Consider the following 21,609-nt stretch of genomic DNA (forward strand, 5'->3'; position numbering starts at 1 on the left):
CTGGACGCTTTAGTAAAGCTGCTGAGCTTCTACCTCAGCGGGATTTTCGTGTGTCTTAAAAATAAGTCGCTGGCGCAAAAATTGTGTGCGTACACTGGATCGTAGATTGCCTCTTTACTGCGCAGCATCTTTTTGAGCAACGTCACTTGTAATCTGCAACTTTATTTGTAAGAAGGGGTGCTGCAGATTTTTTGACACGTCGACGATTCCTTGGTGATTGGGTGCGGAGTTGAAACGGGATCCTCTGGAGTGCGGTTTCGGATTCGTTCAAGTACAGAACCGGGTGTTCAGTTTAGCTTCCGAAATGTAGTTTGACAATACTTCAAAATTTCTCTGCCTTAAACTTAGATACATGTCTGCTGGTTGCAAGTTTAACAAGCTACTGCCGAATTTCAATCTTTCTATTCCACACTGCTCGCCATCATAAAAAAAAACAATAAAATAACTTTTGCACCGTTCTTTGTGAAGCCGGAACGGCAGCCAGTAACGCATCAGTCACGCGAGACTTTCAGCACCCCTCCCCCCCCCCCCCCCCCCCCCCAAAAAAAAAAAAAAAAATCCCGGGCCATCTCCACTAACGTGAAACCTGGGGAGGGGCGAAGCATGTAGTGTATAAGCGTATTCTTGGCGCCTTGGAATTTTTGCCAATGGAGATGAAACCGTTGAGGGGTAGAGGTATACAGTTTTGCTGTAAAAGTCTGTTGTCTCTTGTCTCTAGCGTGAAGCGTAAGCGGGTGTCCCGGTTTTTTTTTATTACGCGTTACGAAGCGCTCCATCGCGAGGCGTAAACGAGTGTCCCCGTATTTTTTAGTACTCGTTACGTTCTAGCGCGAGACGTAAACGAGTTTCCCGGTGTTTTAGTATTCTCACTACATGAGACGACTATTACGACGACGACTACGACAGGAGACGCCAACAGCCCCAGCCCCTAAGGGGTTTCGCCCCTAAAATACTAGTTGCACTTCAGAGGCGCGTGAGAGGAATAGCAAACACGCCCTGCTAATACCGCTGCCAGCATCCTTTCCGTATATCTCCGACTTCACTTCCACGGCCTCCTCACGATCAACGTCGCAATGTGGCTGGTTCGGGAAGTGCACGAAGCTCTCCCAGCGGTGCGGCAGAGTTTCATGACCAGAGATGTATTGGATTACTCCCGTCTCGTGCAACCAGCATCTCCAGCCTTTCGACCTGCTGAGTGCTGCCCATCTTGGAAGACGTTCGGCAGATAATCTGATTATGGCTATGCGGAGGGAGTCCCCGTGCTATAGCCTGAGCTATGCCGCAGGTGCCTAAAGGCACTTTATGCGTTGCTAACTGGAAATGGGGCTGCCAAGCGAGTACACCTAACATCCCACTTTAGCGTGATGCTACTTCACGGAAAAACTGGTGTGAGAATAAACAACCACCTTCTATTTGCCGTAATTGTTACCGGCTCGCGATATCCTTGCAAAAGCGGGAAAGTTCATCAACAACTTCATTTCAAATTGACCTGATTAGCGCTCAGTTGCGAAGCAGAGAGAGAGAGAGAGAGAGAGAGAGAGAGAGAGAGAGAGAGAGAGAGAGAGAGAGAGAGAGAGAGAGAGAGAGAGATCTGTTGGCATCTCGCCCCACTAGCAGATGCGCTAGTGGTAATGCTGGAGAATTAAAATAATTTGAAATGTATGTCAGGGGGTTGTTTTGTTTGTTTGTTCGTTTCGTGTTTTGGTTTGAGTTCTACTGATGTTCATGGGAACCCACTTTACTGGAGTTTATTTTTTGTTGTTTGGCTTTTCGAGCTAACCAGGTTTGGCTGTGTACGTGTTCACGTGTGTTTGTGTGTGTATGTGGGTGTGTGTGTGGGGGGGGGGAGGGGGTGTTGCAGGTGTGTGATGTAGGGGTGATGTGGGTGTGGCTGTAATTGTGTGGCGTTCAAACCAGGAAGCGATCAGAAGCTTAAGGCTATTGCGACAGCCCAGAACTTGTGACAAGCGCAGTTTTCACATATTGACTGCCTTTTTTTCTTGAGCAACGACCGCCGAACCTACATGGCGGCTATTTTTCTATCGTTAAAAGGTTATAAAAGAGGGAACCAAGAAAAAGCATCATGGAGGCACTAATTACACTGCGCTTCGAAGCAACCAGTCTTGGAAAAGTGGTGGGCGCAGTTACCGCAGTAGAAAGTTTATCCCCAATATCTTCTTCGGGACCGAACTCTGAAAACCCCTAGGCGCAGGTCACTGCAAACATCGTCTTATCTGGGGAACTCGTCCTAAATTATGCTTAGTAGTATTTATGCTAAAACATTGTTTTCTTTATTAGACGCCTTTCTGGTCTAGTACATTCATTCCTCTAGTCATCCTTGTTGCTGCACTTGATAATCTGTTTCCTTAATTTCATTTTAACAGCGGAGCTGTCTTAATCGAGCTTGGTCCGGTGGCGCTAGCAAAAAAAAGAAAAAGCTGCGCCGCCTGTAAAGTGTGCACCACCGCAAATAAGGTGTTACAACATTGAGCGGGGGGTCGGCCTAGCTTATTTCTCCCTATAATCCGTTGTCAGTGTGGGGGACCGACAGGAACGGCCTTGTAAAATCCGGCTAAACTTGGCCTCACCCCTCAACATTTAGCCAAGCCTAGTAAGAACATCGCAAAGCCTAACAAAACTTTGCAAAGTCTAGCAAAAGCCAGCAAATGTTAGCAAATCCTGGAAAAGCTAGATCAACCTCTAGCTCGGCTGTTTCCCCACCCTTGCACCACCAGTGCAAGATACGCCAGGTTTTTTAGCGGTGGCTAAAATTTTATTTTTTAGTCGGGACTCCGGTGGATCGAGGTGTGCCTGTGTCGGTAATACTAATATACCGATGCGTAAACTAGGGCCCTGGAAAGTATAGCGCATCGACCAGAAGACGAGAAAGAGATAGAGCAAATCTAGCGTAACGAGAACGACCGTGCTCTCACGATGCCATCTTCCTGAGAAGATGTAGCGAGATCCCGCGTGAGTGTGCAATGAACCAAACAAACACTCAAGTGAGATGACGCGAGACTGCTCGCGCTCGTATGCCGAGGCTGGCTCCTCAAACGTCTCTGCCTGGCTATGGAAGCCGAACCCCGTATTTCTTCTTTCAGTTGTGGTCGTATAGGTGTATGGTGTGTAAGCGTTTAAAGACTATTCTGTCGATCAGTGGGAGTCTGCTGTTTCAGTATCAACGCTATCATTCGCCTTTCAGCGACGCGAATACTTCCTGTGTCAGAAGACAAAGCTGATTTGATGACACAGCAATAAGTTTATATATCTCATTTCATTCGTAAGATTCGAAGCTTTTTTCAAATGGTTCCTTACTTAATCTTTTTTTTTTCTTTTTCTCTTTTCCTCCTCCTTCCTCTGCCTCTATTTCTGCATCATGGACAGAATCATTCTGGAATCTGCGTATTCTCTTCACGACAGTGCCTTCTTTAGCAATATCGGGACTATCCTGTTGTTCGCTGTGCTGGTGAGTACACCGCCTTCGTGCGTTTTTCTTTGCCAATTCAGCCTGTATCCTCATGTGTGCAAGTTAGACGGGGCTGTTGTCGTTTTGTGTTTGCTTCGCTAAAAAGTCCGCTCATAGTACATCGTGTTGCGTGAAGTTTATTCCCTTAACTAGAAAGTGTAACGCCATTTCTAAGACAGATATGGGGGAGGGAACAAGCATCCCGATGCACTCGCGGTGAGCAATTTTCTTTCGACGTCAACATTTGCCATAATGTAGCGAATATCCCTTTAAATTAGCTGTCCTTCCGCCATCGCTGTCGGATTTGTCGCTGCCTCTAGAATTAGGGAAGAGTTTTCGCACGATTTCGCAGGAAGGCCTTGATTCGATGGGAAATCGCACCCAGCTTACCACAAAGGGAGCGGAACCAAAGGGATGGCACGAGCAGGCGAGAGTGAGGCCGCGCGGCGTGATGGAGTAATTAACTGCGTTTCGAGACTTCCATTATACTTCGTTCTGCGCTTTCCATGCTTCGCTTCCGGAAATATGATTTGCCAAGCTTTTCTTTTTGGTGCGTAGCTCTGGGTGCGCGATGAGGGAGAATCCCGTTAAACCTTTTTAGCCAAAGAATGCATCCCAGCCAGCATGAAAGAGGTGCGCGTGTTTCCGTTGCTAGGCGACGCCTCGGGGCATGCGGAGACCGGCTCGACTGCTCAGGGAGAGAATGTGTGTTGCTCTGGCTTGCTGGCAGGAACGTTCTGGGCGCTGCACTCTGTCGCCTTTATAAATCGCCGTTAAGCGAGTTGCGGCACCCTGAAGAAAAGTGCGAACAGGCGAGCGACAGACGATTACAGAGAAAGCGAGACACGAGGACGGACGCAATCCTGCACCTGCCCTTGTGCCCTGCTTTCTCTGCGGTAGCCTGTTGTACGGCACTTGCAATTTTCGCTCGGAGGTCGCCGCTTGCTGCGGTACGTGCGTAGTCACGTTGTTTGAAGTACGGATAAAGCAGGGTCATCAGTTCGTCGTGCGTCGGAATGCTCTACGAAGAATCAAAGCACAACAGTATTGACAGAGGCCGCCTTGTTCGGCTGTCTCCGCTCGCTGCTGTATATTTAAGCCTAAATTTAAATTTCAAGCTGCATGCCTCAACCCGGAACGGACATCGTGTTGTGTGAGTGCCCTTGGTAATTCGTATGCGCATAACCACCTTTAACACGCGTAACCTTGCTAAACCAGGAGTAACCACGAATTGCCGAGGGGCAGCGCCCCGCTCTTGCGCTAATCTTGAATTCACCACGGAAACTACTTTAAATTTTTGCCCTTTGTTTTTCCTTTCTTTTTGTCTTTTTCGACGGCAGCTATTTCGTTTATTTTCGGACAAACTAACCAAGCGTGCATGTTTAAAAGTGCGCTGTTATTTCTGTTTATGTACTTGTGTAATGTCTTCAATCTCCCCAAGGCTAGCTGTAAGCTAAGCGATGTTTACATGTATAAACAGTGCCTCCGGGGGTAGTAGTAAGAAATGTTTTTGCCCTTATATGCCTCATTTCAAGGCTCGCGGTCATAAAAGGCACGTAGATGCCCCAGTGGCTTTTCGCACCTGCACAAAGCCCTACTGTACAAAGATCGTAAATGGCCAAGTCCCTCCCCCCCCCCCCCAAACCCCAGGCCACTATTGAAAGAATGCTACACATTAAAAGAAGACATCAAACAAAGCAGAGCATGGCATGAACGACTGTGGAGCCAGGCATTGAAAGATAAAAGCTTTTCAGAATAATAAAGCGGTTACCAATTCCCGTCTTTTTCTAGTAGTATATGCCGACGCGCCGTTGGCACCAAATATAGTATGCCGGCCAGGGCCGTACCAGAAATATTTTTCGGGGAGGGGGGGTGGGGGGTGGCTGCGGGCACAACGGCAGCCATGTTGAAAATTTTTATTGGCTTATTCTTGCATATGAATCATGTTCAAAAAGGATATTGGCTTATTCTTGCATATGAATCATGTTCAAAAAGGATACCTTTAAATTACTTTATTTCATACAGAAAAAAAAAGTTTGTCCGCAATTTAATTTCTCGTTAAGGAAAGGAATAGAAGTTCCGGTTGCAACTTGCCACAGCAGCTAGGGACGACCCTGCGTTTTGTGATGATGATAATGATTGTTGGGTGTTTTTGGAGCAAGGCCAGCTGGGGCAAAGAGCGCCAAACAGAAGTGGTTACCACAAAAAAAAAGTAGTTAAAAGTTGTAAGCCAGACGAATGGTTAAATCAAAGAAATGCGATGGTGATGGCTGGTGTATAGGGCCAGTTTCGATTATGCATGATAGGAAATGAGGTTTAAAAACTTCACATCTGACAAATACTTAAAAACGTGTTTCACAGATACCATGGCATCGTCACCCAAAAACAACTATGGGTGTAGCGGAATGTGTTGTCTGTAGAGTTCTCTGAGGTGTTTGTGTCGTGTTGTGTCAAGTGCCTTGCATGTGATTAGTATGAGGACTACGGATAGGCCCTCCCCACACCTGCTACACACTGGTGTAAGTGCGTCGCATGTGTGCGGCCTATCCGTAATCTGTCCCTGCGTTTCGTGAGCAGTAGTTAGCTGCCTTCGCCAGCCGCTGCCCCGGTGACTAGAGGACCTACCGACGACTGTCAGCGAAATAGTTTCTCAAGTTCGGAACAATTGGTCTCATGAAGTTTCAAGCCCCAGTTGCAATTTACGTACTCCGAAATTCGTACTCCGTTGAGGGTCCAAACACAAAATGTGTGCATATTTTGAGTGCTTCACGGGGTTCTGTACATGTCTTACGAGATCCCGACCCCTATCTATCGGTGGCTTTCGGCAAGATAACACTGTAAATGCTGATAATCAGCTCTTTATATTGCCATTGGCACATTCTGCTTCACATATACACAGTATACATTTTCGGATCGCCGAAAATGTTGAAGCCAGAAAATATTTCGGGGTTTGCGGGGCGAGTAAGAACCCTCTAACGCCCCCCCCCCCCTCCCCTCCCCCCCTGGTTACGGCCCTAATGCTGTCTGGGCACTCTATGTACGGTATGTTTCCCAGGGAATGGAGGCATTAAGTGTCCACATAATTCTGAAGGAGGCAAAGGGGCTTTGCAAAGGTACCGACATCTTTGTTACTGGAAAAACCACAAAGGCTCTTGACGTTCGTTGCCTTCCTCCTCTGTACCGACAATTCTGTTTACCAACTATTCGCCTTCGATGTACACGACCGACAAGGAACGGCGGTAAACAATATCAATTCTTTGAGCTCCGTGTGCGCTTTCGTTTGTTTGTTTGATTTTACTGAAGAGAAAAAAAGCAAAATTGTTGGTCCTGTCGTTCAAGACACAGGGCACCTGCGTAATCCCTTCACTATAATATAGTTCTGTCCAGCAAAAGCAGCAGGCGTTTATCTCCAGGTAGCGTAGTGCCAGCTACAAGATCACTTGCCCCCTTTTTTTTCATTAATGTTTGGAGGTCCTCCGGTATCATGTTGTTTGCGGTTGGACCGTCTGATTTACTTTCGTTTTACAAGCCCAGTCGCCAGCCAAGATTATTGAGATGTGTGCTGCGTTTTCTTCCTTTTTTTTTTGTGCTCCCGTGCCTTTCTTTTCTTACGGCTCGGCCGAAATAAATTCTAAAGTTTCTAGCCGGCATTTTGGTATGCGAGTATTAGTCCTCTTGTCAGGACGTTTTTTCAGCGCTGTTTCCTCTTCCAAGGTAGTCACACAGAGAGACACGCACATACGCTGACGCACATGCAATGTGTGGAAACAAAGTACACTAACAACATACACAAACGTAACGACGGCCTGAAGAAACGCATTGTTTTTTGCCGTCCGATTAGCCGAATCAGCAAATCAGTTCTAGAAGGTAGAAATGACCTCAATATGCTTGAATTTGTGGGCAGTTTCCTATCGTCATTTGCAAGTCAAAAACTAAGGGACAAGACAACAACAAACCTCTTACGACAATGTCAGAAACGAGTGCGGGTCATTTCAGGGCGTTTTAAGGCTTAAAATGGAATTGCCAGAGTCCCATTTCGGTGCAAACAGAGGTCCTGTTTGCGTAGCTGCACCTGGAAAGTTTTCGCGGAAAGTTTGCGCGGCAGCTGACGCGTACGAAGAAAAGCCGGGCTATTTTTCTCGACATACTCTGTTTAAACTGCGCTCTGCTTTTGGGGAAGAAGGTACGAGCTGGAAGAAGCGCCGCGCACCAACCTTGTTCTCCTTCTCGTTCTTTTTACTTTCCCTTCGTCCTCATTACGCAGAAAACTCGATTAGCCATGCAAATAAGTTACCTTTACATTAAACTAAATTATCGAAAGTTCGCGCGCCCCGGACGCGGGTTTTGCTCACCTCCCTCTTCTCCTTCCCTTTTTTTTTGTACGTCTGTCTCGACTTTTTTTCTAGTTTTCGGCTGGCTCCCTCTCCATTATTCAGCTGACCTTTTCTTTTCGTCGGTGCGATTCTTAAGCTAAGGCGTGGGTCCCTTTCTCGGTATTTCCTAGGTGGAGATCGACGACACATTCCTGGAAGCACCGGTGGTTCTTGTTTCGTTTTTCCTCTTTGTCTTCGAGCGTGATTCCGCGTTTACAAAGTGTCAGAACTAACGCAGAAACTCTCGCGCTTCTGCGTGCGAAATAATTTTCTTGTTTTTGCAGCAAGTTCTGATGATTGTCCCTGCTTCTTTACGTTACAGGGTACAGTAATAAATGCCTTCACAATAGGTAAGTACGTTGTCTCTGTCGATGGCTGTTGTCGTGCACTTGGCGTTTGGCGTATGCTGAGATCATTCTAACAAACAAAAAAACGAAGTTACCTTGTGTACTGCGATGTTTAGGAGTGGAATTGCGTCCTCGGCGTACATATAACGTTGTTCGTTTCGGGTGGTATAGTTCAGTGATCTCGGGTAAAAAATTGGTTGCTACTTTCAGAGGTGTAACCTGGAGGAAAACGTGTTTTTCAAAACGCCTGTCGTCATCGGCATAAATGTCCACCGAAAAGATAAAAAAAGGATATTGGACATCAGAGAAGCGTTAACAGCGCAATAAACTGGATTTTCAACCTCGCATATGCTCTGTTTTTCCGGTAGTTGATCTTCGTCGTGTTACGGGTCAGGACCGCTCTAATTAGTAATTATGAATAGGGTCATTGTGGCATCCCATGTAGACTGATACGAGAGCCATTAATTAATAACTAATTACTAATTAATTAGTTGAGTAATAAATTGATTACTGTCAGTCTACAGGGGATTCATATTTGCTAATTCATGATTATTCATTGGTATTTATAATTTCCATTAGTATTATTTGTACGTGCATCGTCACAATTTCTGTAATTCCGCTTGTAAAACCAAAGCAAGTTTTTATACGTACAGTTAGGTCAACGTAATTTTATATTTCTCAAATGATTCACTACGGTTGACACACTTGCTCTGATCAGAAATCACTGCTATGTCTTCAGCGTATTTTCGCTATGTCGCTATATTCTAATTTCGGGTCTAAACCCATTTTGTCACCAGACTTATTTTTGTTATTGACAAACTTTTACGTAGTAATCGGGTTTGACGCGACTTCTATGAATTGTGTTCGTTGTAGATAGAGCAGTATTGAGATTTACCCGAAAAAAAAAAAACAGCTATGCGTATTACTCGGCTTGAATGTCTGTGACGTCGTTTAGCTGATGTACATCACGTGGCTCCATTGAACCATTTACGTGTGATGTCTGGCGTGTGGGCTGCTTTTGCGTAAGTCTTGTTAATGAAGATCTGGGGCCCAATTCTCTAAAACGACGGGGCGTTGCTTTGAAACGGCGGGGTAGCGCCATGCAAATGCATGTGTTCTGGGGTTTGCTGCCGTCGCTTTGAGGAGCTGCGCGACGATTGTCAGCTGCAGAAAAGCACTGTGGCGAGGGCGCGAAGCGACAAGTGAAACGATGGGGGGCAGTGGGTGTCGCTTCGCGCCCTCGCCACAGTGCTTTTCTGCGGCTCACACTCCGTGCACAGATCCTCAAAGCGACGGCAACCACAGAACACATGCATTAATTGCATGGCGCTACCCCGTCGTTTCAAAGCGACGCCTCGCCGCTTGAGGGGGTTATCGTCGGGCAGGAACCCCGAGGATGTATACTCGGTGACAACTTAAGAACGACACCAGAAGTTGCCGCTGTGCCTTATCACCGTAGCCGGATGTTTCTCCGCGCGGCGCAAGTAGGGCGTTACCGGGAATAATTTGAACATGGCGTGAACCGTTTGCGTGATTTTTTGGACTTAATATGCTTATAAACGACTCAAGTGACGACAAACAAACTGCGTGAGACAAGGCAGGCGATATCAAGCATTCATAGCAAACCCCTTTCAAAACGCGCGCGCACTGACGTCACGGGTCTGGCGCTTTGGCGGAGTGATACACTACATGAGATGGTGCCGTTCTTGAGTTGTAACCGAGTATAGTCGCTTCAGGGCGTTTGCGACCATCTTGACGTGATTTGTCTCCATAAAGGTACCTAGTCGGTGGAGCGGGGAGAGGTTGCTGGGTGGGAGCCAGGGGGGTCGTTGTAAGCACTCCCTGGCAGCATCGGGTGCTTGCTGGCTTCCGTCTGCGAATATTGTTTTATCTCATTACTTTTATTACTTTGTTGTTCAATACCATTTTATTCTTGCTCATTTTTGCGTAGCCAACGGCAATGGAAATATTTTACTTGTTGCTAGTAACAGTGACATTTTTTTGTTGCCTGATGACTTTTTCCAGGAGAGAGGGGGGCGGGGCTGAGCTAAGGACACTGCAAGTTTCTTGTTTGTTTCTAGTAACGATTTTTAGGTCGTTCACTGAATGATGTCCGCAGAGTTTACGTTCAATTCACTCCCAACTGTAGGCCACAATCTTACCGCTGTGGCAGCACGGTATCTGCAAGTCCGCGGCCTCTTCACTGGTCGTCCCCTTTCCCCTCCCTCGCCGGCGCAGGTCCAAGTTTGTATTTTTTGAACAGCGTGGGGGCCATCGGCCTCCCCGACTTGAGCCTGCTTGAGTGCCTTGTCTTCAGCTCTCTCATCTCGGCCGTCGACCCCGTGGCCGTGAGTATCGACGGATTCGGTTCTTGTTCGCCCCGCCTACTCAGAAGTGTACCTTCTTGAGAAGAGAAGAAACAATGCTTCTATATAGGTCCCAAGTAAATGTGCAGCAATACGTGAGGCTCATTAGACCAGCTTATTGCTCTATTTCTAGTGCTCGAAGTGAGACATAAAAGAAGGTTCTGAAGATGTCTTTTAGGGGCGAAGCACCTTAAGGCCGAAGTTTGTCCGTCCGGCGCCCGGCGTCCGTGCTCACGGCACAGCACCGTGTAAATAAATCGAAACATCTGCGAACAAAAGGTACACAAAAGGTTAACAAGAACAAAATAAAATATTCACAAAAGGCTAGACACAGGGAGAGAGAAAGAGAGAGAGACGCACAACACCGTGTAAATCGAAACATCTGTGAACAAAAGGTTCAGAAAAGTTTAACAATAACAAAATAAAAGGTTCACAAAAGGTTAGAGAGAGAGAGAGAGAGAGAGAGAGAGAGAGAGAGAGAGAGAGAGAGAGAGAGAGAGAGAGAGAGAGAGAGAGAGAGAGAGAGAGAGAGCTTCTGGATGCTGCGCATGCGCAAGGAGCATTGGATTGATATAAATTGGGTTAGATTAAATTGGATTGGATTGGATTGGATTGGATTGTGAATCGTTATAGCAGCAGTAAGCACTCACGGTTGATTTACGCTAAGAAAGATCCCCAGTGCTTCGCCCACTCGTCATAATTCACTTCGTGGAGGTGCGTGAACTTCTTTCGCATTTTTTATTGATTTTCCTTTGGTAGCTATCGGGAAGGCTATCGAGTGAAAAAAATCGATGTTTTTCGGAATTGACAATTGCGTGCACCAGGACTCTGGCATTATCCTATCTTTTATACCCCTGTCACACGGGCACTTTCAATCGCGATTGATTCGATCCGGATCGAGCTCAATCCCGATCTAGCCCCTGCTACACGGCAGTTTCAATCGCGATCGAGCTCGATCCCGATCGAACTCAATCCTGGTTTCTCAAGCGCGATCGAGGCAATCGAGGCTTCCAAGTGCGATCGAATGAAAGCGGCGATACTCTCGTCCCCACTGAGTAATGACACAGAATGTGACAACTTCAACTAACGCCACAAATTGTGTCATATAACTTGACCCAAACAAGCGTGAGGTAATATTTACATAGGTACCGCGCGAAGTTACCAGACGCCGGCCGCAAGCTAATGGTTAGCGCCATATGGCGTACACGAGTGCAACCCGTGCAACTTCTCGATCGCGATTGAAACGTGCCGTGTAGCAGCGGCAGTGCGTCGAGCGCGCTCGAAAACTCGATCGCGATTCACTTCAATCGCGATTGAAAGTGCCCGTGTGACAGGTATTGCGACTGACCTTACCGTTTTGTCTCCAAGAAGTTTTCCAGCGCGTGCTCTTAAACTGAAAATTGGTCCGTGCTGCTCAGGCAACGGATGAATCGTAAGCTCGCCACGATATATTGTCACCAAAGAAAATGTTAACCCCTACTTGAGCCTTGGCCGTTTCTTAAAACACAGGCCTATTTTACTGACAAGCAGTAATAGCTCTCCGCCGATCTTGTTCGTTGATATGACGAATTGTAAGACACAGTGCGCGTCACAGGTATCCAACTCTTTTAACGCGGTAGCAGTTTTTCTCTCCCGATAATTATTGTTACGACCATTGTAGGATTTTCACAGCGGCCCTGAAACATTCACCTTCGATGTGGGCCCGGATTTATGTCGCCGCGTCACTGCAAACTATCAAGAGTGACTTTTTTCACACGTTTAATTGAAGCACCTTCTAGGCCATGCCTCCGCTCCGGTCAAGTGTGCTTCATTTTATGAAGTAAGATACTTTATAGTCACGCGACTCTGATATGTTCAGCTTCGTTTGTGACTGATAATTTCTGTTAAGCACGTCCTTATCGTGTGCCTGCATCTGGGAACAAATGTAAGCAGCGCCAAATGCGACCGCTATCTAACGGGCGGATCTTAAGAAGCTAAGCGTTTTTTTAGTTCCTAAATTCCGGTGCCTAATTAGTGGCTCGAAATTCAAGAATCTCATTCCACCAACGGAAGGTTCGGCAAGCCTTGACATTTGATTTCTCTTCCAGGTTCTAGCAATATTTCAAGAAGTTGGAGTCAACAAAGTATTGTATTTCTTAGTCTTCGGAGAGTCTCTACTGAACGGTGAGCGAATTCATTACCGGCTATAAAAATGTTCCCCCGCGCGTTTTTCTCCGCGTAATTAGTCTGCTAACGGGGCCTGGATCATCGCCAGCTAAAACTGCTATTTGATGTTTTGCTTTTGGTACCGTGCTCGGCGGCTTGGGAAAAAAAGTAAAACCTGCGGACCGATGATGTGCAGCAAAGCCGATCGAATAACGAAACGTATTTTTAGGTTCCCATTCCGTCGTAACAGACACCGGTGTTATGCATACGTCGTCGAAAGTTTTGTTTTGTACTCTAGAAGCGAATGAAAAAAAATCGCTTACGGAGATTACGATTGAGCTAAATGAGGCAATGAAGACGCAATACAACTTCGCTTCGTTGACAAGGCAATTTACAAAATGTCCGCGAAGTGGAATTCCCGCCAAATAAACTGCCGTCCTGGGAAAGCCGGGAAGGTGACACTAATCTGAGCAGCTCGTGTAACAGCTCGACAGTTTGCAAGATCGTGACGCTGCTCTCGTTGTGATGCGTAGCAGTGGGAGCCATCTTTTTTAAGGAAGAATTGAGCATTTATCTTGGCAACGTACGACTCCAGAAAAGCTTGATATATTTAACATTGGCTAATTTAGATCCATACCGATCCACCTTACGAACCACCACTGCACGACATGCACGACATTGTATGGCACCACTATCCCGTAATGGTACGCAGCGCGTAAAGAAATTCGCTTTGAAAAGGGTGAGCACCAGAGGAGCACCTTGCGGGCAACATTTGACTCTCAAACGCCCACGCTGCTTTACAGATGCCGTAACGGTCGTCCTGTACAACATGATGGTCGGATTCTTCGGCAGCGACATTACAGCCAAGGAAGTAAGTCTTTACAATATTTATGTACATTATCAATTTTATTTCTCCAGTTCTTTGCTCTGGCGGAGTTGTTCGGAAAAAGAAAAGTTATGTTCACGCTTCCAAAATGACTACGTCTTTAACGCCCAGCAGGGAAATAAACTCTCGTTACGTGTAAATAAACGTTGAATGCAGCTTCTGTTCTTGCGCTTATGGCGCTACCAAGACGCAATTTTGATCGTCAGGAGCTGTGTACTGGTTTTAATCAGCGTCGGTTTTTCACCGCTTCCGGTTCTTCAGGTGATTTACTTGGAAATGGAGTCACCACTATACTTAACACACACAGACGCCCACCATATGATATGATATATGATGATATGATATGCGATATGATATGATATGATATGATATTGTCGTGTGTTACAAACACGCAGTTGTTGAGTTCTGTAGTCCTTGAGGGCGACTAGATCAGTGGGGCAGCCAGAGCCTGTTTCCGAAGAGCTCGAGCGCAGCGTTCCAAGAGCGAGCGCCAGATCTCTCAATGATGATGACGCGCGCAATGCTTCTTCTTTGTCCAACGAAGCCATTTTGTCGTCGTCACAGTTACTTCTTGGTGCCGATTTTAAGGAACACGTGACAATATATGATATATGATGATATGATACATGATAAATGATATATGATGTGATATAATATATATGATATGATATGACGACCCGTCCAAGGATGGTGCGATATACATTTACCTGAAACAAGAGCTGAGGCGGTGCAGCGCGACAGTTATGAGGGAGAAAGTCGTTGTTAACAATAAATATAGAGGTTCACCCGACCGCCATATCTCCTGCATTACATACGAAAACTGCCTGCGTGTGCGCGTTGCTGCGCTGCGCGAATACATGCAATGGACTTCAGGCTCGAAGGTTCAAAACGGGGCCATTTCCTTTACAAACCTTTTTTTGCAATGCTCTCAGGATCGCAAATTCGTATTACGTAGTGTATTTCTTTAATAATTTGAAGGCCTACGTATTTTTTCTTGCTTTTTTTTTACTTTTTGTGCTCCTCGCAAGTGCAAAGAAAGTCCCTTTATTGAACGCAATACAAAGTTGTTTCACAGTCGAAAGGAACATCTACTGTGCCGTATCCTGTGCTCCCAGTCGCGGCCGAACTGTGCGTATCGGGTTTCTTTCCTTTTTTTTGCGCCATTTTGCCACGGGGCATAAGTATCGGGTTCCCTATGTCGGGTCCGTTCACCCAACCGCTCCATGCCGACGAGGCGCCAAGAGATGCAGCACGCTTGCACGGTGCTGTACGCATGCAGGCCTATCTGCCGCCCGGAGGGAACAATTCAGACGGTCTTCACGTTCCGTCTCTTTTCCAGAACTTTCCTAAGCGCGGAAATAAAAAGGAAGAAATGAAAGCACCTTTTCAATCCAACACGTCCTCCTACATTGTACGCTTCCGCGCGGCAACGAACAAATAAACGTTGCAAAGAGCTGCTGTATTCAGCGGGAAGCATTCTATATGCGAGCTTATTTGCCTCGGTCCGTTCGCGCGTAGCAAATGTGTGAGATGTTTCTCTTTTTTCTTTTTTTGTCTTGTGCTCGCTTATCCTCCGCCACGCGGTAGTCTTGCATGTTTTCGTATGCGTCGCTTAAGCGTTCCGTTTACTTTTTTCCCTCCGCCGCGTTAATTTCCGGCGTTCGTTCCAATCGCGGCGTGTCCGTTTCTTCTGAATCCCGGTTTCCCTCTCCTCTCAGAGGCCGCATTTGCTTTTCCCGCGCAAAGTAGCGTGCACTCATGCATCGAGGATCGTGGACACGTTGCTTCTGCGAAAAGGAGTGGCGTGTTCTGAGTTCCCAAGCGCGCACTGCCGCCCACACGCGCGCTTTGATTTAGTATAACACTGAAAAATGGTCTCGCGTGACTTTGAGTGCGGTCGGGGCCTCGAATTTGTATTCGTGGTCGTGGGGTCGGTTGAGAACGTGCTTTCTTCAGGTATACGTATTTGAGTTCTTGCGGGAGATTCTATTATGTGGCGATGCTTGGGCACTCATGAAAGTGCGCGTGCTTTTGGGTGATAGGTTTAAATATTATGCGAAGAAACTCGTATAAACGATACTCGGCTGGGCGGCTTCGTGGAGTCCGATTCTCGGCTGAACGTGACGTCTGTGTAGTGTGCAGCGACGGTAAGTGGTACGCTAGTTTTGTCTGTGTACAGTTGGAAAGGACGCTGTTCTATAGTATTGGGACGATGCCTGACGATGCTCAAGCACAGGTAATGTCCCTTCGCAGGCCCAAATAACGCGTCGCGGTGTGCTGCCTGACGTCATTTGTGATTTTGTGCATGGGCAGCACAGTCGGACGCCATACTAGGCCTTTAGCTTTAGCTCTGTCGGGAGGTCGTATATTTGCATATCAGGACGCGACTATTAGGGATTCCTGGGGGGTTGGGCTGCTAGATATGAACTGACCAGCACATGGACGCAGGAGCAGTTGAATTCGGGCACATATTAACGTCTGGTATTAGGCCTTCGTTTAAGTGCGACTACGTGCATTAGTGATAGCAAGTTATTGGTTGCCTTTGGAGACAATGTTGCATACAGTGCGTTCTCATTGTAATGAGGGAGTAATGTGCGAGCTGTACGAGCTGTTCGTGCGAGCTGTTTTTTCTCTTGAGTGTGTGTGGGGAGTAGCTGTAAGGGGCAAGCTGGTGACGAAGGGGAAACGCAGTAAACCCTTTGTCATAACGAAATCCCTTTGTTCATAATCTCGCCTTATCGAAGTGTTTTACGGCCCCGCTTCAGTGCGGAAAAACAAATCCCTCATTTAACGAAGTACCTCTTATAACGAAGCCAACTTTGTCTCGACGATTTCCTTATTACGGGTGTTCACTGCATGCTCTTTTGAAACGGCTGTGGTGAATGAGCGTTTGTACGGTTTTGCTGCAGATCGGCGTGGGCTTCGCGGCGTTCCTGTCCGTCAGCCTGGGCGCCTCGGCAATCGGCTGCATCATGGGCGTGATCACCGCCATCGCCACAAAGTACACGCACGACGTCAGGGGTGAGCGATCCATCAGCGCCCTGCGCCCGACAGCAAGAGCACTTACGCTGCATGCCGGCTTGGTAATCCGCCCGATTTCGAGCTGAAAGATTACTGGCATAAACACCGCCCTAATACGTTCGGAAAAGAGCACGCGCTCGATAGTTCGGGAACGGCAAGTTTCGGGCTGCCGCCAAAACATGGAACTCAACTAAGAGCAGGAGGCGACGTAGGGGGGGAAGGGGGGACTTTGGAGTGGCGTATATATTAGCGACGAGACGGCGCGCTGAAGGAAACTTGCATTGGCAGTTAGAATGTCGTGAATATTTCACTGGCGCCGACGTGGTCCTCTTTTCCGCGCCGTTTCGTTGTTTCTTTTTTCCCTAATGGGAGAGTTGGAATCACAACGCTGGCCTTTGGCTTTTGGCTTCAGCACTGAATTTTCGGGAGAACTTTGTGGGGCACTGAATAACTTCCCTGGGATTAGCGCTCGAAGACAGCTGTCCGTGTGGTTCCGCTCGCGTAGGCTTTCAGTGGAGAAATCTTGGAAAGCTGTACTTAAGTGTCTTCCATGTACACGCGCCTTTTTTCTAGAACTGTGCTTAAAATCCTTGTGCCTAACCGGGTTATACTCTAAAAGAGGGATGCCTTCCGGAGCCGTTAATTTGCTTAGCATGCCACGAGTATTTCTTCACTGCTGCCACGCTATAACAACCGTAATTTAAAGACGTGATTTTATCGCACTTGTAGCACCTTTAACAGCTCTCTCCAACCAGCAACCATATATATAAGCCTACGCGAACGGCGAGCTTCATTCATCCGCTTGTCCTTCCAGAGGATTGAGTGGACAGCCCGGGTACGCAGGTGCTGACCACGTGCCAGCAAGCTGGGAACTAAAGTGTGGTCTTCAGGAAAGGATGACGGCAAGCCGAAGTCTCGCTCTCTAGGAAGCCAATTGGCAAAATTTGTGAGGTGTTACTAGCTGTGAAAAAGCAAGCCCAAGGTCAAGAGTTAACAGAACTTGTTGCTGAGCGAGTTGGTTCGTACTTGAATGGAAAGGAAACGTGGCGCTAAACAGACGAGAACGGAGACAAGACACGACAGAAATTGCGCCTGTTTCTGTCGTATCTTGTCTTGGTCCACGTCTGTTCAGCGCCACGTTTTCTTTTCATTCAAGGTGAAGAGGCCCCCGGAAAGAGCTCAAGCTGTGGAGTTGAGCTCAAGGAGGCCAGCTATATATAGTAGGGTAACTAAACATTGACCTTTTTTCCCACTCTTTAGTGGTGGAGCCCCTGGCCGTGCTGGGAATCGCCTATCTCTCGTACCTCACCGCTGAGCTGGTCCACTTCTCAGGCATCATCAGGTGAGCTCCATGCCTTGCCGTCCTCTATGTTGGCCTGCTCTGGCCGCGCTTGTTAAGGGTACTGGCACCCACGGCTTTGACTCGAGCAGTGGCACCGTGTCAGGAACAGTCAACTGGCCTCGATCTCTCGTGCGATACCTGTGGCACCAAGACTAGCTCAAGCGAGGCCCTTGCCGAGCGATCCGCTTGCCATATTTGGGAATGAGGGGGCCCGTTGATTGATGTCTGCTTTTTCTTTTCCTGCCATTTTCGAAACTCCCGTTCTAACTCGCGCAATAAAGCCGACTAACTACTTCTCATGCGCCTCCCGCGGAGTTCCTGACTGCTGGCTCGCTGTTTTCTGTTCATTCAACTAGACACATACCACCAGTTTGAGTATTGGGTCCTGCCCATATATAGATTCAGATGCACGTCATTAAAATGACAGCGAAGCTGTTAAGCAAATCGCACTTTTTCGTGTCCGCAGTTAAAAATACCAAGAAATTTCTGAGCGCGCGCACGTAAGCACGGGCCTCGCGGTTACCGCCGGGCAGTTAACAGAAGCAAGTTGTTGTTGTTGTAGTCCTTTATTAGGCGAGGGAAGGCCATGCGGCCAAAATAGGGGTAGGGGAAGGAGGGAAAGGGGGGAGTAGCCCAGTTAAAAAGATGATGCGTCCATGAAGACGACACAGGGGTTCCCTTCAGAGCCCTTGGGCTGTTCGGCACACACGAGCGCTCGGCATTTTCTTGCTTCTGTTGCCCACCAACAGAAGCAAGAAAATGCCGAGCGCTCGTGTGTGCGTGCCTCACGATGACCGATCAGCGTCCCCGGTGCACGTTTGTCAAGCCAAGCATAACCACATCGTAGGGAGAGTGGCCAAGATTGCCCCCCCCCCCCCCCCCCCCAGAAAAAAAAAAAGAAATAAGCGACTCCAGCTTTCGCCGTAATCGTGGCAACACTTGCTCGGAACGAGAAAGACACGTCATAGCGTACGCCCCTTCAATGTGACGTCCGATGACTATCACTTTAAAAAATGAGAGGAGCTCACGCTTATACCAACAATGACTGAGTAAAGGTCGTTGCTACAGCGAAGAAGAAGAAAATGGGCTGCAGTCGAAGAGTTAAACCTTCGTGATGATCGGGAAGGTTGCGTGCAGCTTCGCCACCTTCAAGTCTTACGCGTTGGTGTGAGCTTCCTTCATTTTTTTTTTTTTTAGATTTGTTATGGCTTTTGCAACGGGTAGTGAAAACGGCTTCAAAGTATAGGGACAACGTCAAAAAATTGACACAAAGAACCTGCTGGTCTTCGCCAAGATATAATTTGTAGCAGGGCTTTTCCGGTATGCAAACACCCAAATAAAATTGTCGGATAGCGCTTCCTTCCAGAAGCTGATCTTTCCAGGGGTTCATCTCCGCAAACACACCTCTACGTGTGCTTGCCTTTGAAGCCCTACTGCCTGGGACCTTCATTAAGGGACACTTTATCAAAAATGACCCTAGACTTCTCTTGTTAAATAGCGCGTATAGCCCTTGTAAACATATGGAGCGCATTGTGTCGCGCATTATGGACGGACGGACGGACGGACGGACGGACTGAAAGACTTCCAGAGAAAGCCTCCAAAGAATGCTTACGCATTAAGACTGTTTTCTTTCTTGCTCTTTCTGTATAAATACGCTAGTAAGGGCCCGGCGAGGCTCTCAAACTGCCGCCTGTTTTAGGAACGTTTCCGGCATGTCTCAGCAGCTTGCGAAACGTACTACATATATTTAAGTACCATGACTCATCCTAGATGCTAGTCTCAACACTTTTGTCTTTCTACTCCCGCTGCGACCTTTAGCTTAGGCACGCCAACATCACTGTTTCTCATTTTCTTGGCTTTTTTTTTTTTTTACTTTTTCGCCAGCTCGCTAAAAGTTACTTCATACCAAGTCCGCCTTTATCCCTGAGTTCGCAACAACAAAACAAACCCATGGCGGCGCGTCGTCATGTTTTTGTAGGGTCCGCTTTGACGTGGTGTCATGGCTCATCTGCCTTCCAGAACGTTTATGCAGTGTTTGTTGCTTCGATAACGATGTGCATCGTGACTATCTACCAACACCAAGGCGTCTTCTAACGGTTTATGATGTAGTCTTCTAAATAGCCCTTAACTTCTTTTTTTTTTTTAACCTGTGCCTAAAATGATTTTAGCTGCATTTTTAGGTGCAGCAGAAGGTACCCTGGCTTTAAAATTTGTTGACAAGGGCAACGGATATGAACGAACCTTTATGTACAGATTTTATGCAATCTGCGCCGCATCAACTTTTTCAACCTCCGTTGGCGTGTATCATTAGTCTATCACCTGACACCGTAGCTAGCGTCAAGTAAAGCCGCCTGCAAGTTTTGTGTGCGGGCAGCACGCTTCCATTCCCATGGAACGCCTAAAAAAAGTCATTTGTTATCCACTCGGTGATTAACTACGCGCGGAAGAAAAATTATCTGCTAGTTCTTGAGGACGGCCTTCGTAAGCTCGAGTTTAAACTTTTAACGTGAAGCAACATGGCGGCAGCGTTTATTAGTGGTTAGTAGGCTTTCCTCGGTTAGGGCATGTGGTTATCGTAAATCGGGGGTTGGGTTGTTTTTCAAAAATCAAAATAGTTTCTGAACAAAAAAAATTGATGGAGTTTTGGTTAGGGCTTCTTACGGCGTCCCGTTTTTTGGGGTGCTCGCGGGTCTTGTTCAGGACTCTATTCAGTTGAAAACACAGTGCAAGTGGCGTAAGATCTCCGTGGGACAACACGCAAGGAATAAAGAAATGTTCTCGAGCTTTTAAGGTAAAGTGAACCGACGCATTGATTTTATCCTCAGCGAACACGCGTGGTAACTCACTGTAAGAGAAAAAAAAAACTTCTATACTGAGGGAAAAGCTGCTCGCGAGAAGGTATTTATCCCGCATGCATTTTTTATACATATATAAGTAAATAATAGTGTTTCCTTCACGCGTGCCGTTTTAGGAGCGGTTTCACTTTGCAAGTATATAACGTTACGTCGTCTCGTCGGAACACGATCACCGAGGCCGTAGATTTCGGCTAATGTCGGGGCCTGTCAAACATGTCCCGAATAACAAAAACAGCCCAGGCCGGCAAAGTGTCTTGCGTTTCAGGGTTAGTCGAACGTGCGCGGTGTAAAGCAAAAGCAGCGGGATCGCCACGAGGAAAAGAGCAACCTCTCCTGCCCGAACAAGAAAATAAAAAGAAAAAGCGGCAGTAGAAGTTGACTGAAGCAACAATTTTGGGTAAACTCAATTGACGAGAAGGGCAGCTCAAAGGACAAATGGCGTCGTGGCAACCTCGCCTTCCTTGTCAGTGGTTATTTTACGTTTTCTTGGCTATTTTTAAAGACTTTAAAGTCTTCTTTGGCTACTTAAACCCAGAAATTTTGTCTGTTTCTGACTGGATTCAGCCACCCGGCCAAAGTAAAACAAAATCTGCGCAATAGTCTTATATACTCACAGCCAAATCTAAACGTCTAAGTCCGGTGTCAATGTTCATACTTTTCAATATTGTTGAACAAGAACAACAAATTACGCAAACATCATAAGAGCATCAATGCAGAAGTGATATTTGCAGTGTTCCTTTATCAAACGATTCATGGATGCTTGGTGTTTTCGATAGCAAATGATACATCTACTGCAGAAAACCGTCGC

General features: G+C 47.0%; 1 protein-coding gene across 6 annotated transcripts in view; it reads left to right on the plus strand.

Annotated features, from left to right (window-relative positions):
* The window catches only part of LOC144145047 (sodium/hydrogen exchanger 3-like), a 349,094-nt gene that overhangs the window by 276,337 nt on the left and 51,148 nt on the right, over positions 1–21,609 (plus strand). For all 6 annotated transcript variants that reach the window (XM_077676547.1, XM_077676545.1, XM_077676551.1 and 3 more), the window contains exons 8-14: positions 3,385–3,466; positions 8,162–8,189; positions 10,425–10,534; positions 12,640–12,715; positions 13,501–13,568; positions 16,493–16,604; positions 17,865–17,946. In XM_077676547.1, coding sequence (XP_077532673.1) covers positions 3,385–3,466; positions 8,162–8,189; positions 10,425–10,534; positions 12,640–12,715; positions 13,501–13,568; positions 16,493–16,604; positions 17,865–17,946 — 558 coding nt within the window. The remainder of the gene's footprint in view (positions 1–3,384; positions 3,467–8,161; positions 8,190–10,424; positions 10,535–12,639; positions 12,716–13,500; positions 13,569–16,492; positions 16,605–17,864; positions 17,947–21,609) is intronic.

This window comes from Haemaphysalis longicornis, unplaced genomic scaffold (assembly GCF_048455015.1).
Source record: "Haemaphysalis longicornis isolate Haplotype H1 unplaced genomic scaffold, Haemaphysalis longicornis Haplotype H1 scaffold_7, whole genome shotgun sequence".
NCBI lineage: Eukaryota > Metazoa > Arthropoda > Arachnida > Ixodida > Ixodidae > Haemaphysalis > Haemaphysalis longicornis.